The sequence below is a fragment of the Oryzias melastigma genome, linkage group LG13, assembly GCF_002922805.2.
Source record: "Oryzias melastigma strain HK-1 linkage group LG13, ASM292280v2, whole genome shotgun sequence".
Taxonomy (NCBI): domain Eukaryota; kingdom Metazoa; phylum Chordata; class Actinopteri; order Beloniformes; family Adrianichthyidae; genus Oryzias; species Oryzias melastigma.
This window is the reverse complement of record NC_050524.1, coordinates 18,711,722-18,727,035: the sequence shown is the minus strand read 5'-3', so window position 1 is coordinate 18,727,035 and position 15,314 is coordinate 18,711,722. Positions and strand designations below refer to the sequence as shown.

Sequence of the window (15,314 nt, the reverse complement as noted above, 5' to 3'; positions counted from 1 at the left end):
ACAGGCATGAAGCCCAATGAGGCAAATTGAATTTGTGATATTGGGCTATATAAATAAAATTGAATTGAATTGAAATTGAATTGAATTAGAAAGCACCAATATAGAGATAAGCTAGCTTTTCTATTTTCCTTTTTATGGGGGTGTTCTTCTGAGACACCCACAATCTTCTTTCAAACAACATCAAATTCCTGTTATACTCAATGTACAAAAAGTAAACCAAGAAAAAGACAATTGAGCTGCTACTCGTCACACTGCAATGACAGTCTACACCACACATGCGCCAGGAAAACAAAACACTCAGTGGAAACGAGGCTCAACCGAGTGGAAACACTCACCAGAATTAACTGGACCATACTGTACCAATCCTTACCAGATCGTACCGTACCGAACCACTCAGTAGAAACAAAGCTTTTGGCCCGGCCATGGCAGTTACTGCATCACAAACCTGAGTTTTTTTCAATCTTCAGGTTTTTGTCTGCTCCTGATCCATCACCATTTGAATAAAGAAACATTCAGAAATGCAGTTTAATCTTACTTTTTTTTTACATGTCCTCCATCATGAGAAAAATGCTACAAAAATATGTATAAAACACCAAAAAAACGATTTTCTCTGGAGTGGGTCTTAACAACGACAAATCTCTTCATGGTCTCCAGTCCACATATTAAAAGAAGAGCTTTATTAGCTGCCTATTCAATCTTTGTTCTGAGCTAAATTTCTTGTCCAAAAGTGGCAGAGTATTTCTGGAGATGACAGGGCCTGAGTCGATGAAAGTCTGCGGTAAAAAAGAAAGGGAGGGTACAGTTCCCTTGAGAGTATCCTGACAACCTTTTCAGACGCACAGTCCTTGAACCTGACAACCTGTTGTCTGTTCATTTATTCACATTCAATACTCGTTTTGTCCTGTGCAGGGTCGCAGGGGATGCTGGAGCCTATCTCGGTTTAGATGACGGCAAAGTGTAACCCCTCGAGATGTCGCCAGTCCAATACAGGGTCACAGACACACAGACAGACGGTCACGTTTATTCCTAGAAGACCATTATGAGTCATCAATCAATCAACCTATGAAGCATGTCTTGCTGTACTGGGAGAGGAAGAAGGAGTGCCTAAAAAAACTGAACAGAAAGAAAAAAAAAGTCAGGGTTAAAACCAGGTTTTTCTGTCTGTCAGGCAATCAATAATATAATAATGTGAAAGTAATAGAAGTAATTGTAACTTTAAACTCACACTTCAATCATCTTTTAATCTATTGTAAAAGTGTCTGACTATGGTCTTTTAATTATGATGATGCAGTTTTTAGTCAAAATCTAAAAAAAAAACGTGTCATTTTCTTGGACATATTTTATGCAGAGCGGCATTAGTTTATCAGAAATTCACCACTAAATTGAGGCTGTTGGCGCGGAGTAAGCCTGCACTCATTTCCCATCAACTTTTTGTATAAACTCTCTAGTTTAAACCCACAAGCTAACATTTGTGGTGCAACAAAATGGCAAGCTGTATAGCCGTACAGTTTGGAGCCAGATGCCAGATAGGTTGGATGAGAAAAAAATGTTAATGGATCCATTTTCATCAATTTAATGGATTAATTTTTAAAACTGAACTTCTTTCTTGGCCGCATGAACCCAGAGGAAGGGTTAAGGTTAGGATTGAGGGTTACGGTTAGGGTTAAACTACCTAAATGTCCCTGAGAGTGTCTGTTTCTGCAGCTCACCGCTCCTACAGGGGATGGATCAAATGGTGAGAACACATTTAGGACGGCTAATGGGACTTTAACTTTCATTTTAAACATGTGTGGCCAGCAACAAAATCCGGTGTCCATTGGACGCATTTAGTATCTGTGTGGGCAATGCTCATCTTGACTGCATGTATTACATGTGGCCAACACAAATTTACACTACTTTTATTTCTGGTCGCAGGTAAATATGTGCGAATAACATCAGCTTTTTTTTTTTAATTTTTAGCCACCAATGACCCCACTCTTAACCCAATTCCCAAGCTAAGTAAGGAGCGCTTCAAAAGTTGAGCTGCTGTCTTGTCTGTCTACGTCCGGGTTGATATAACAGATTTCCCTCAGGATCAGTAAAGTACTATTGTATTGTATTGTGTTGTACTATACTGCACTGTACTTAACTGTACTGTATTGCATTGTATTGTATGGTATTGTATTATATTGTATTTGTCTGCACGTAGGTACATCGGACTGGAGCAGAGCTTGTGCCAATTGTGGTTTGTATGATACAGCTACACGTTTTCTCAATTTACATCTTTTTGTCTTCTCCTGATCATGTCAATTTATATAAATAAACACTCAGAAATGCAGTTTTATTCTTAATTTTCTTTATATAAGTCCTCCATCATGGGAAAAATGCTACAAGAATATGTTAAAAACACCAAAAAAACAGATTTTCATTGGAGTGGCTCTTAAACTGTCACACAGCTGCTGCCTGTTCATAGTCCTTCAGAAATATTGTCCTCACAGATATGCTTGCTTTGGTTTTTACAAAAGGGTTAAGTGATGTATTCAACAACAGATACAAATAGTGCTTCGATAAATGTGCTAATGAAAAACTTCTTTCAAGGACTAAGAATTTCACTATGTGGGATCAGAAGGTGAACTTTTGAAAATGTTTGGTTGAAAAGTGAGGCGTTTTTACTGAGGCGAGCCAAGAGGTCTGCCACAGCACTGGCACCTTCTCTTGACTTGAGGTTGATAAAGAGCTGCAGGATCCACTTAGCTGTTCTTTGGGACTCTGAGGCTGACACCATCTGCTCCTGCAGCCTTGTTACTGTAAATCTCCTCATTTACCACTCTACCTGATGTTTGGAGACAGACAGGAGGAAGTGGGAGGCAACTGTGAGTGGAGATGATGCAACTGTTTTAGAGGAAAAAGAGTTGAGATGCAGAATGAAGCTGAGGGGGTGTGACAGGTAAGTGCTGGGCTCAGGAGACACTGAAGAAGTATGTCCAGCTGGAGACAGAGGAGGATGCTGAGCTGGCACACAGCTCAGCTTATTGGCTTGTACTTTCTCAAGCTCCCATCAGTGTGCTGTCTTTGTTTAAAAACTTTTTTGTTCTTTTTATTTTTCCCTTAAATTTGTCCAAAATAGCCTTTTAATATTCATTATTATAATTTAAAGAGTTTTGAAACTGTAATAAATCCGCTTTTAGATTTAGAAAAAACGTCCTTTGAGTTTCCAGCTCTACAGTTGTACTGCAGTCCCATCTTGTGGCTGTAATAGGTGAGTGCAAGATGTATGCTGGATGTCAATGTTAACATTATCAATGTAAGACATGGGAAAGAAAGAGGACTCAAACTTAGATGTCCAGTTTGTATTCATGCCTTTTATGGTGTGTTTAGGTGGGACACATTTTCCGCTCTCATTTTTGTGTTTAAGTAAACGTTGACTTGTTTCACTCTAGAAATTAATGTGTTTCTAAGTTGATGAATGTTTGATAATTGTATCAGCTTTATTTCTTAGCAAACAAAAACACCAATCAATCAATGTTTACAACAGCTATTGGTGGACCAAAAGGCTAAAATCATGTAAAATATTGAAAAAGTCAACATTTAGGGATTTAAAAGAAAATAGAAACAAAACAAGTAAACACAATGAAATGATAGCAGAGAATGGTACAAAACAAGAATTTTTCCAATTTTAGTTAAGATACACTCTAACATTATCTGTTAAGTAATATTATTATTATTAATAATAATAATCATAATGATAGCCTTTACTTTAGACTCAACTAGATTCATATTTTAAGAATATATTAATGTAACAGAAAAGAAACAAAATAAATTTCTAAAATGTTGACTTTTTTTTTCTTAGTTAACCCGCACATGTTATATTTTTTGGGCATCTTGGGGAATTGTAGCATCATTAGTAGCATCTGCACATGTTCAGCTGGAAAACATGAAAATTCCCCATGATGTGTCATTAAAGTCGGACACCCTAATCAACCAGCACTTTACAATAGCTAAAGATGGACAAAAATCCCAAAAGGAATGTAAAATATTGATAAAGTCAAAATAATTGTAAAAATACTAAATAAAAAAGAAACAATAATAGGAATTGACAAGGAATGGCACGGTAAAATTATTAATAATAATAGTAATAATAATGTGTCTTATTTTAGATTCAACAAGATTATTTGTTATAGAGTAAATACTAATAAATAAATAGCATAATTTTGAGAACAAATTTAATTATTTTTCCTTTCTTTTACAAAACTACTCATATAAGTATGTTCGATTAGCTGTTAGAATTTCCCACAGAACTTGAAGGCAGCATGACGTTGCATAAATTTTTTTTTTTTTTTTTTGCTAAAAAGGTAAAAAGCGAATACTTTCACTTTTTAGCATCGCACAATGTTATGTAGATGTGAATTTAAATTACATTAAAATTACCATTAAAATTTAAACTATACTTTAATTTTTAAACCACGTGTTGTGTGACGTAAAAGTTCAGAGGTGAAAGCACGCCCACATGTCCGTCGGCGGCATGGTGGTATTTTAGGTAAGAATTACGACCGATTTTAAGTAAAGACAGTAACATAATTTGTTCTCGTGCAAAAATATTCCTTTGAGATCGTGAAATTAGCTTGTGGCTAACGCGTTTCCGGTGAGTGATGAAGACTGCCACAGGAAACACGAGCATCATGGACATGTTTGAAGAGGGGAAAGTGGTGAAAATTTGTGCCCCAATGGTTCGGTATTCAAAGTAAGTGTTTGTTGTTTGTTTTAATTGTAACTTTTGAGTTTTTGGACATCAAGTTTTCCTCCTTTGATTTCACCCTACAGGCTGGCTTTCAGGTCTTTGGTCAGGAAGTACAGCTGTGATGTGTGTTTCACCCCAATGATAATTGCTGCAGATTTCTTGAGATCCGTCAAAGCCAGAGACAGCGAGTTCACCACCAACACAAGTCAGTTCTTACACTGGAGCTGCAGCAGTGACATCAAACTGTTGCTCTTAATGCCTTATTTGATGATCACACTCATGTCAGGTATGCTGTGCTCTCAGCATGTGGGACATGATGGATAGATGGTGTCTCTTTTGATTTCAGGTGACCGGCCCTTGATTGTCCAGTTTGCTGCTCAGGATACGCAGACTCTGGCTGATGCAGCCTGTGTGGTGGCTCCCTTTTCAGATGGAGTTGATCTCAACTGTGGATGTCCTCAGAGGTGGCGACAATAGCTGAACTACTTCATTTTTTTGTTTCAATTTGTCATTGTAGCATTGTGGTCTTCTTTTAGGTGGTAATAACAAATTATTATAAGTAGCTAGTTTTTTACATGCTGGCCTTACAATGAGTTACTATTTTTCAAATTCGAATTGGGATAAATCAGAAGCAGAGGGCCAATAAGCTAGCAGGAGAGGATGTAAACAAAGGGATAATGGGATGTCAGTGGAGGTTTGCTTCCGTGCCAGCAGTCCTGCCCACAACTCAAGGGCAAATTTCGAATAAACTACTGTTACTTTGCAGAAACCGTGTCCTAGAAAACAACTTTTTTTAAATTTTTGGCTAAAAACAGCACAATCATAGTTAAAACATCATTGGGAATAATTTTACAACAGATAAAAATACAGTTGGAGCTGGACTTTATTCAGGGCAACATGGAAAATATTCAAGACCTTGTTCACTGAGAACCAGGGTTGAGAAACATCGACTCAGTCAAAACCCATAAACGTGCAATTGTTTTCCCAATTACCATGAGTTGGTGAAAATTGGGAATTTTCAGTGTCTTTTGACTCGTTACAGTATTACTGCATGCATAGTTTGCCATAAATGATTGTGTTTAGAGTTGAAGTAATATATCTAAGGGCGTACTTTATTCAAGATTTGCTTATTTGTCATATTTTTTTGTGATTTTTCAGATTCAAAGCATGTTTAAAGACTCACTTTGATTTGATCAATTGTAAAATTATTATCCATCTAACGTGCCATTGTAGCCTCTTATTGGCAAAACACACCTGATGCAGGTAATCAGCAGCAAAGCTGCAATAAAGGAAATAACAGGATACCAACCCTCAAGGACAGAGGTCTGAAACCCCTGATTCTGACTGATTGAGCACACTTTATTTAGCTGCTGGAAAACTAGAAGGGCTCTAAAAGACCAGTGTCATCCTGTTGCTTTTAACATCTTCTTAGTAAGTTCATTTTTCATTTATTGAATTAATTTTGTGGTGTTTTCAGATGGGCGATGTCTGCTGGCTATGGCGCTTGCCTCATCAACAAGCCTGAACTCGTTAAAGACATGGTTAGACATGTCAGGAATCAAGTGGACAATCCAAACTACACAGTATCAATCAAAATAAGGTAAATCATAAAACTTATGACTGACATATGTATGTAAGATAATCCCTGATGAGGTGTGCATTATCAGAAATTAGTGGATAAGGCATAACAAGTGATAATGGACAGTGATATTGCAGACCTATAAAAGAAGTTCTGGTCACATACCCCGAACGTTCTACGTCACTGCGCGAGCTTAAACACCAGGTGGTAAATGTAGTAACTGAACTGCTTTGTTTCTGATGCTTAGGATGTCACTTTCTTTCACTGCTACAGTGCTAGTTTTATCTGGGGTCTGTAGCTGTTACCATAACAACGCATCACAACACTGATTAAATAGTCTGCTGTTTGTGAAAAAGCAATTAAACCCTAAAATAACAAGAGTAAAGTATTTCAAATTAATGTAAGATTTATTTATTTCGTAAGTGACCACTGTATAAGACGGATAATGCCCTGCAAAGTGTGCATTATCAGAAATTAACAGACTTCTTGGAAGGCTCAGACTTCTGCATCATCCATTTATTTCTGATAATTCACACCTCATCCTTTACTTATACCATGGTCTGGATGAATACTCAATTCTGATTGGCTGCTGGGTGTGGATTAAAGAGGAATAATGCACACCTAAAAAAAAAGTTCCGGTTACAGCCGAAATGTTCTATATCACTGTACAGGATTCTTTAAAACAAACTTTAGCTTTACCATCTGGACATAAACAAGCAGTAAGAACTTTCTCTCTTAACTTCTGCTTTATTTAACCTATCGTGACAATCGGCATATATATTGCTTTCCTTTGCCACTGCAGTCATGGTTGGAGCTGGCTCAGCGCGTGTTTACTGTGACAACACGCCGCACCAGACACCACGTATCAAACTATCAGCTTTTTGTGAAAAAAGTTATCTAAACTGAAAAAATAATGAGAATAAAGTGCTAAAAATCAATTAAACATTTATAATTTTTTGTAAAGGACCATGTTATAAGTGGGATAATGCCCGACAAAGTGCGCATTATCAGAAATTAACACACTTCATGGAAGCAATCATTCTCCGCTTTGCGTTGGATTGTCCAGGCTTCCATGCCATGCATTAATTTCTGATAATGCACACTTCGTCGGGCATTATCCTTTACTTAAGCCACACCGTGGAGCCAATCAGAATTGAGCATTCACCCGAACCGTGGTATAGTGCATTAGGTTTTTGGTCAGATCATACAATAATCAAATATTTCATGTTCCATTAGCTGTAGTTTTACATGTTCAGTCATTTTTAATGATTAAAAAATCTATATGTTTCACTTGTCCCAATGTTGCAACAGTGCGACGGATATTTACTATTTTTTAGACTACATTAGTTGTTGAGATTACTACTTTTGTTCTCTTTAAAGGTTGCCACAGCTAACCCTATCCTCTGCTTCATCCTCGCTCACGCTAACAGCTCTCATGTCTTCCTGTTGTAGTTTTCCTCTTGGTCTCCTTCTAGTAGCTCCAACCTCTGTATCTTTTTAGTAACCTAATCATTGTTCCTTCATCTCAATCTGGTTCTCTGCATTAATCTCCATAGCACTGATCATGATCTGTTGATTCCTGATGCCATATATCCTCGCCATTCCCAAAGAGAACCTCAACATCAACTTTTCTTTCTCCAGCTCTCCCTCCTGTCTCTAAATCAGGGCAACTGTCTCAAAACTAAACAACAAGGCTTCTCTCATCAGTCGGTGATGTTACAAAGCAGTTTTTGCTTCCACAGGATTCACAAGGACTTGAGGCAGACGGTGGATCTGTGTCAGAAGGCAGAATCCGCTGGTGTGTCATGGGTAACGGTCCACGGCCGTACAACAGAGGAGCGCCATCAGCCGGTTCACTATGACGCAATAAAGACAATCAAAGAGAGTGTATCTGTCCCCGTCATTGCCAATGGAGACATAAAGTACCTCCGTGATGTGGAGTCCACTCACCAGCTTACTGGTGTCAATGGTATGTTTGCTGAAAATGAAGCAAAAGTACTTCCTGGTAGAATCCACAGATGCATTCATTTTGTATTATTTCGTCTTTAGGTGTGATGGCCGCACGGGGGTTGCTGGCCAACCCTGCCATGTTTGCTGGATACGAGGACACTCCTTTGCAGTGCATATGGGACTGGGTGGACATTGCTGTTGAGCAAGGCACTCCGTTTTCCTGCTTTCACCACCATCTCATTTACATGCTGGAGAGAGTTAGCTCCCAGCCTGAAAGAAAGGTGTTCAACTCTCTGTCCAGCACGTCTGCCGTCATAGACTACCTCCAGAACACGTATGGGTCAATTCATGACCTAGAACCATAAATGTGCCTGTTTTAATGTTTTTAAGTCAAGTATTTTTGTTGTTATGTCAAATAAAGATGCAATTTTATATATTTGTGTAATATTTTTTGTAACAATCAATTGAAGTAAAAAAAAGTGAGTTGAGTCATGTAGATACAATTGTTTAATGTTCAAATCTTATAAGATCAGACGATTTACACTTTATTAGGTTCACCTGTTCCACTGCTCGTTAGTGTAATTTTCTGATCAGCCAATCACATCGCAGCAAGTCAATGCATTTAGACATGTAGACATGGTTATGATGATTTGCTGCAGTTCAAATGAAGCATCAGAATAAGGAAGAAATGTGATTTTAGTGACTTTGAACGCGACATGGTTGTTAGTGCCAGATGAGTATTACGCACAACCATGTCTAGAGTTTACAGAGAATGGTCAGAATAAGAGAAAATATCCAGTGAGTTGCAGTTCTGTGGGCAGAAAGGCTTTGTTGATACCAGAAGTCGGAGGAGAATGGCCAGACTGGTTCCAGCTGATAGGTAACAGTAACTCAAATAACCACTGGTTACAACAGAAGTCTCCGGAAGAGCACATCTGAATATTCTAGTATTCTTACAAAAAATAATTCATGTTTTAGAAATATGTAAACTTTTTTTTTGCTAATTAACAAAAGCAAATGCCCACATTGTGTTCATTACAGTCATGTGAGAGATACTGTTTGCCAAAATGACAAACCATAAAAATTATAAGGTAATTACAAATATAAGAATGAATATAACTGTAGTTGTTTAACTTTTAATTGTTTTAAATTCAAGTGATTATCCATTGCTGCTACAGCTGCCTCCTGTCTTCTCTTCCCAGAGTTGACTACACACTACTCTGTTAAATATTTTATTTCCCAAAGCATATTGACACCAGCTGTTTGTTTTGCTACAATCATGATTAAACCCATATGCATTTATTTTGGTAAGGTGTTTTAGACTTGATTCTTTTTGTTTTAAACATGCTCTTTTTGGAGACAAGGAAGACAACAGAAAGAATCTACTTAATTTACTTTTCATTCAGGCCAAATATTATATTCATAGCTAATGACAAACTTTTCTTGCCCATTTTTACAAGTGAAATTCAAGAGTAGGCAATGCTGAATCTATTAAAAATCAGAGAATTTAAAAGCTTTAATTTGCTCTGGATTTTTTGTTTTGTTTTTTTCTTTGACCCTTCTGTATTTATGAAACTATGCATTGACAACTGATTGTCAATACAGTAATAAATTGTAAATAAATAATTGTCAAATTTGTTGTTTTTTTTTAATTAGGAAAAAAAACTTCAGCTTGTAGTAGCTTTTTGAAACCTCCAGGGGGCATTACACTTCACTTTGTGTGGCGTCACATCAACAAAATGAAAGAAAAGCACTACATTGGAGGAAAACTGTGTATATAAGAAAAAAAAAGTTTCATTTTGAAATAAAAAGATACAAAAATTTAGGCATAAATGTTTTAAATGTAAATAAAGACATGCATGGAGTTTGTAGATGCTTTTCATCTCACACATTAAACGAATTTTTTTTCAAAACTTTTTCAATATTCATATTATAATTTTATTTTAACAACATTTAACTAATATTGTTTAATAAGCGTGTTTATAAAAATGTAAGCACCAGAGGAAATCACAGAGAAGTCCAAATTATTGTCTCTCTTTTTCTCACTTTCAAAATAAATTCTCAAATTAACCGTTCGAAATTTCGTGGTCATGAAAACTGTTATGAAAGTATTTTAAATATATTATAAACACTTAATTTAAACTTTTAAAGCTAACTACCTACAACAATATTCCTGTGTGGTACCGACATTTTAAAAAGAGTAGCAAAGGTGGTTTTACTACGAAAAACCAAACCGGAAGTAGCCGATAAGGGCCAAAGAGGTGGGGACAGGAAGAGGGAAGCTTGAAGACAACTACAGCGAAGTTACTGCATTGGGTCATATTTAATCGAGTTCTGCGTGAGTTTTGCCTTTTAAACGAAGTAATTCCAGCTTTTAGAAGTTTTATGTTTCTCTGTTAAACTTTTTCTAATTTAGCGTTAGCAAATGTTTTGTACTTTCAAGAAGCATAGTCCAAATTTAGTGACAGAAATATTCATTGGTGCTCGTTTAACTCTCTAAAAGCCTTGATTGAAGTCAGTTCAAATTATCAGATTAATTTGCAGTTATGTGTAATCACAAAACCTCAACTCACTGCCTGGATTTTGACATATTTAGATAGACCGAGAGCGCATGCTCACTCTGTTTCTCCCCTCAGCTTCTTGGAGAGATGACTCTGCAATGGACCGCCGTGGCTCTTTTCCTCTATGCGGAAATTGGCGTCATTCTCATTCTCTGCTTACCTTTCATCTCAGCGAGGAGGTAAAGTTCCACCCAATCACTTCTACGTCTGCCTGAACCAGGGGTCTGCAACCTTCAACTATTTGGGTTGATTTCTCCCTGACTAAAACCCAGAAGGAGCCACAAAGTCTCACTTCACTCTGTAGGAAATTAAGTCACCACTCTGTTGCATTATGATCAATGTAAATCAATTATTGTGTTTAGTGTAAATAAAATATAGAGAGAAAATAGTCTTTTTTTAAAAAAAACACGATTTTTTTTTACATATGTTTGCATTACTTCCTTTCAAAACAAAAGGCACCCTGTGTCACAGAAGATCATCTCAATGCTGTTATTGAAGTAGTATATAGTGTAATGTCAGCAGTGATCTAAAAACAAAAAACTTTTTTTTCCACCGTTTGTGGTGCATCTCTGTCAGAAATTCATGAATCTGACAAACCAAAATGAAATCAGAGCTAACACAGTCACCCCTTACTGTATTTTAGGAACTTCAACTCAAAATCCTTGAATTTGATCAAAAATAGAATTTGAATTTGATCAAAGCCAAGTAGCCACAATGGAGGGAAAGAGGAGTCGAATGTGTCTGTGGAAGTTGCAGAGCCCTGATCTGAACAAACTAATAAGAACTGTGTTTGAGTGGGGGTCAGTATTTGATGTTGTGATGATGGTTTTGGTGCATTTGTTTGATGCAGGTGGCAGCGCATTTTCCAGTTCAGGATCTGGAGTTGGATGGCAAATTTCTGGAACAAAGTGTTTCTCACCATGATCATAATACTCATCATTCTCTTTCTTGGTAAGGACGAAACTATTTGTTTGTTTCTTTTCTATTAAACTCTATCACATTTGGATTTGTGGTTGTTGATTTAACACTTTAACTTTAGTTTATTGTGGCCACTTTTGTTTGATTTGCATCACCATGTCACATAATACTTTTTTAAAATTATGTTTTTTATTCATCTTGAAAAACTGCTATTTGGAGGAATAGTGTTAATGGAAAAGAAAATCTTAAGATTGTTTTTCATGAAGCCATTACAAACCTTTGGTCTCGTTGATTTTGCATCACCTGTGTTTTCTAGATGCGGTGCGGGAAGTGAGGAAGTACTCCAGTAGAGACCTCGGGGTGGACGCCAAGCTGCAGCCCAACATGTTTGACCACATGCACATGAAGCTCTTCAGGGCCCAAAGGAACCTCTACATTTCTGGCTTCTCCGTCTTCCTCTGGCTGTGAGTCTATTTCTTAAATTAATCTGGTTTGATCCTGGCTATCATTTAAACCTTTATATATATATTTTTTGCAGTGTGATGAAGCGACTGATCACTTTAATCAACCAGCTGGCCTCTGAGTCTGCAACAACAGCTGCTCTTCAAGAACAGGCAGCCAATGCTAACCAGACAGCTGAGAAATATCTGAAGGAAAATGAGCTGCTCAAACAGGTCAGTTCCACACGCTGCACTTTTATTTAGGCTGTGCTATGTTGTAGCCTACCCTCTGTTACAAAAAAAAAAAAAAAATACTGTATTAGGTTAATATTCTTAGACCCTTTGGAACCAACAAACTCCCTCAGGCGTCCTTCCATGCAGCGTAATAAAACTGTCTATAAAAAATAAATGAAAAAAACATATTGAATATCCTGTGATTTAGATCTTATCAAATTAAAGAAAGACCGTGGCATTTATTTGTAGTTTTTGGACAAACTTTTAGACTTTTATTTTAATAAATAAGGTGGAAGATGAACGTCGATCTGATGGCTGCAACGCGGAGTAAAGGACCCGCTGTGGAGGGCGGAGCTAAACTGAGCTGTTTGCTATTAGAAATCCAACAACGAGGAAACTGATTGTTATTTTATTTTGGTATAAGGACCGACATGAATTTTCTAGAACAATGAACCGAATACTTGAAATCCGGCTGGATCAAACTACTCCCCCCAAAAAACGTCTCATTTTATCATTTTCCATAAACACAATAATTAAAATTTATGTGGAAAAAAAAAGTTGTAAAAAAACAGAATTCCAGGAAAATGTCCAATAGACAGCAGTGCTCTTAGGAGAGAAAGTCTTGTGTTTTGGGGTGCCTGGTAGCTGAAGCCACTTAAGAAAGATCCCATCATGGAGCTGTGAGGTCTGTGATGTTCCTCTATTAACAGAAGTGGCCCAAAGCCTTCTGGGAATTTCGCCCGGATTTTTAAAAATGATTTCATTCAAAAACATGTTGATTAGTTTGTTGACACAATTTGTTCTTGTTGATTTCATAGCATTATACCTAAAACTTTCATTCTATGTTGTAAAAACAGTTTGTTAAACATTTTGGGGGTTTTTACAGCATTTTTCCAGATGGAATTTTCTATATTTTACATGATTTTCTGTCTAGTGTGTGAATACAACAGAAAAAAATGACAAAATAAAGGTAAAGTTGTGAGGTGAGATAGTTGGTGAGGTTGTTCTGATTAAAATCATACCAAATAAGCAAGCAGGTAGTCTTTCAAATTGAAAATACAGAGGTACATTCCAATGTATTTTAGGCTCTAGGTTCCAAAGGGATAAAGGTTATCCCCGCCCCCTTTTATTGTTATATTTTACATGATGTTCATCCTTATTACACTTTTTTAAAACTCCAACAAAAATGACTGTCTGAGCATTTTGCAACTAAAAACACGAGGTCAGCAAGAGCTCCCACAAACTTTACAGCTTATTCATCCTGGAGGGCAATCCTTTTCACAGTGCAGACAGTAGCTTTTGAAAAAAATGCACATTAAAAACAAAACTTTTCAATACTAATATGAATAGATGCACCAAACTACACAACACAAACAAAAATAACAAAGTGACAGTGTGTGCATGTTCAACTGGATGGATTGCTCTGATTACATAGAGTGTATGTCAGCATTTAGCAGCAGGAGTGCCCTGGGGTCAAAGGTCATCTTTCTCCTCTTCGTTCTGTGAGTCTGTGTTGTCAAGGGAACCACTTGAACTCGGGATGCAGGACATGGGAGGAGGCCTGGAGGATCTTGTGGGCTTTTTTTTTCTGCTGGTCACATAAAGGGTTAAATGTTCAGATCTGATGTGTTCCAGACTCTGATGGACGGAAAGAGCGATAAGGCAACAGAAGATGGCGTGAAGCTGCTGCGAGCAGAAATGGAGAAGCTGAAGAAAGAATTAAAGACTTCCGAGGACGGTCAGTGTCCATGCATTTAGTGTGCCTGCATTGATTTTTGAGCTGCTTGTAAGGCCAAGAATGTCAGTATGGATTTGGAAACAGACAAGATTCCAGGCGTTAATGCGTAACTGTGACCTTTACAGCCCTGGAGAAGTCCCACAAAGGGGCAGACGCAGTGAAAAGGCAGATGGACGGCCTCGCCAGAGAGTACGACCGGCTGTTGAAGGAACACCAGGAGCTCCAGGTAACACGACGCTCTGTGACTAAGGTTTATTGGGCACATAGGAGCTAGAATGACACCTAATAATGTAACATGAAGCAGGTTATAGCAGACACATTTAAACAGTTTCTTCTTAATTTGAAACGGTTACCTCAAAAACACACAACTCCAGGTTTTAGTGTGATATTATTTTTAACTTTAACTAATTTTCTGTCTAATAATCTTTTTCTTTCAGAACCTTCATGAAAGTGGAGACAAAAAAGAAGACTAATTTTTTAAAGTCTCTATCTCTGCCTCGCAGGGATCAGTGCAAAAACAGAACCTGAGCTACAGAAGAGATCGTTTATATGGAGAAAAAAAATGTTTCTTTTTTTTTCTTTCTTGGTTGCAAATGCTTTTAAAGTTTGCATTTTTAGAATTGCTGCTTTTACAGAAATCTTTTTCTCACATTTCTGTTGTTTCAGCAAATATTCTTCACATCTGAACCCAACCAGAGGATGGTTATAGTTTGGGATTTCACGATTTTAGGCAGTAATTATAGTATAAATGTTGGTAAACATCATTAGATTCAATAATATCTGTTCTAAAATCAAGAAAACACTTTGTTTTCATGTTGCAGTGGATTTATTAAAAAAAGATTCTGATGTTTATCTGCTGCACTGCATTGAAAGGGCTTATAATGCTCCCGTGTTTCATGTTTACGTTTGAAACAGAAGTTGTTTTATTTTAAATGTGTTTCTATTTGCCAGATTAAGCATTCTCAGCATTTGGTGGAAAGACTGGGAGACTGTAATCACACGTTTAAGAGACTTCCCAGTTCTGCATGTCAGTGATTCTTCTTTGGGTTTGCTGCACAAACTGTAAAAAAAAAAAAAAAATTCTGTTCATATTGCACATGCGTATTTCCGTTGTCCAAAGAAATCTGACTGATGTGCCTTTTAGCTTATAAAAATAGAATAAAAATAGTTTGGTTAT

At 37.1% G+C, this 15,314-nt stretch overlaps 2 protein-coding genes across 3 annotated transcripts; both read left to right on the top strand.

The window, feature by feature from the left end:
* The first annotated feature begins 4,331 nt into the window (after positions 1 to 4,331).
* Positions 4,332 to 8,680, top strand: dus4l (dihydrouridine synthase 4-like (S. cerevisiae)). The gene is made up of 7 exons (XM_024276854.2): positions 4,332 to 4,516; positions 4,588 to 4,720; positions 4,801 to 4,922; positions 5,064 to 5,181; positions 6,195 to 6,317; positions 8,039 to 8,265; positions 8,346 to 8,680. The coding sequence occupies exons 2-7, from the start codon at positions 4,629 to 4,631 to the stop codon at positions 8,609 to 8,611; spliced, it is 948 nt and encodes a 315-aa protein (XP_024132622.1). The 5' UTR covers positions 4,332 to 4,516; positions 4,588 to 4,628; the 3' UTR covers positions 8,612 to 8,680.
* A 1,788-nt stretch (positions 8,681 to 10,468) lies between these two features.
* bcap29 (B cell receptor associated protein 29) lies at positions 10,469 to 15,314 on the top strand. Of its 2 annotated transcripts, none has more exons than XM_024276855.1 (8): positions 10,469 to 10,584; positions 10,883 to 10,986; positions 11,658 to 11,758; positions 12,042 to 12,189; positions 12,264 to 12,399; positions 14,035 to 14,137; positions 14,263 to 14,363; positions 14,575 to 15,314. In XM_024276855.1, the coding sequence occupies exons 2-8, from the start codon at positions 10,895 to 10,897 to the stop codon at positions 14,608 to 14,610; spliced, it is 717 nt and encodes a 238-aa protein (XP_024132623.1). In that variant the 5' UTR covers positions 10,469 to 10,584; positions 10,883 to 10,894; the 3' UTR covers positions 14,611 to 15,314. The 2 variants fall into 2 exon arrangements, with proteins under 2 accessions (XP_024132623.1, XP_024132624.1); XM_024276856.2 differs by having other exon boundaries at positions 10,506 to 10,607.

Excerpts from the sequence above, each read along its gene's own strand:
- dus4l (XM_024276854.2), top strand. The coding sequence starts at position 4,629 with ATGAAGACTGCCACAGGAAACACGAGCATCATGGACATGTTTGAAGAG. Across the intron at positions 4,721-4,800 it reads CCAATGGTTCGGTATTCAAA|GCTGGCTTTCAGGTCTTTGG; the intron begins GTAAGTGTTTGT and ends TTCACCCTACAG. Across the intron at positions 6,318-8,038 it reads ACAGTATCAATCAAAATAAG|GATTCACAAGGACTTGAGGC; the intron begins GTAAATCATAAA and ends TTGCTTCCACAG.
- bcap29 (XM_024276855.1), top strand. The coding sequence starts at position 10,895 with ATGACTCTGCAATGGACCGCCGTGGCTCTTTTCCTCTATGCGGAAATT. Across the intron at positions 11,759-12,041 it reads ACTCATCATTCTCTTTCTTG|ATGCGGTGCGGGAAGTGAGG; the intron begins GTAAGGACGAAA and ends TGTGTTTTCTAG. Across the intron at positions 14,138-14,262 it reads ATTAAAGACTTCCGAGGACG|CCCTGGAGAAGTCCCACAAA; the intron begins GTCAGTGTCCAT and ends TGACCTTTACAG.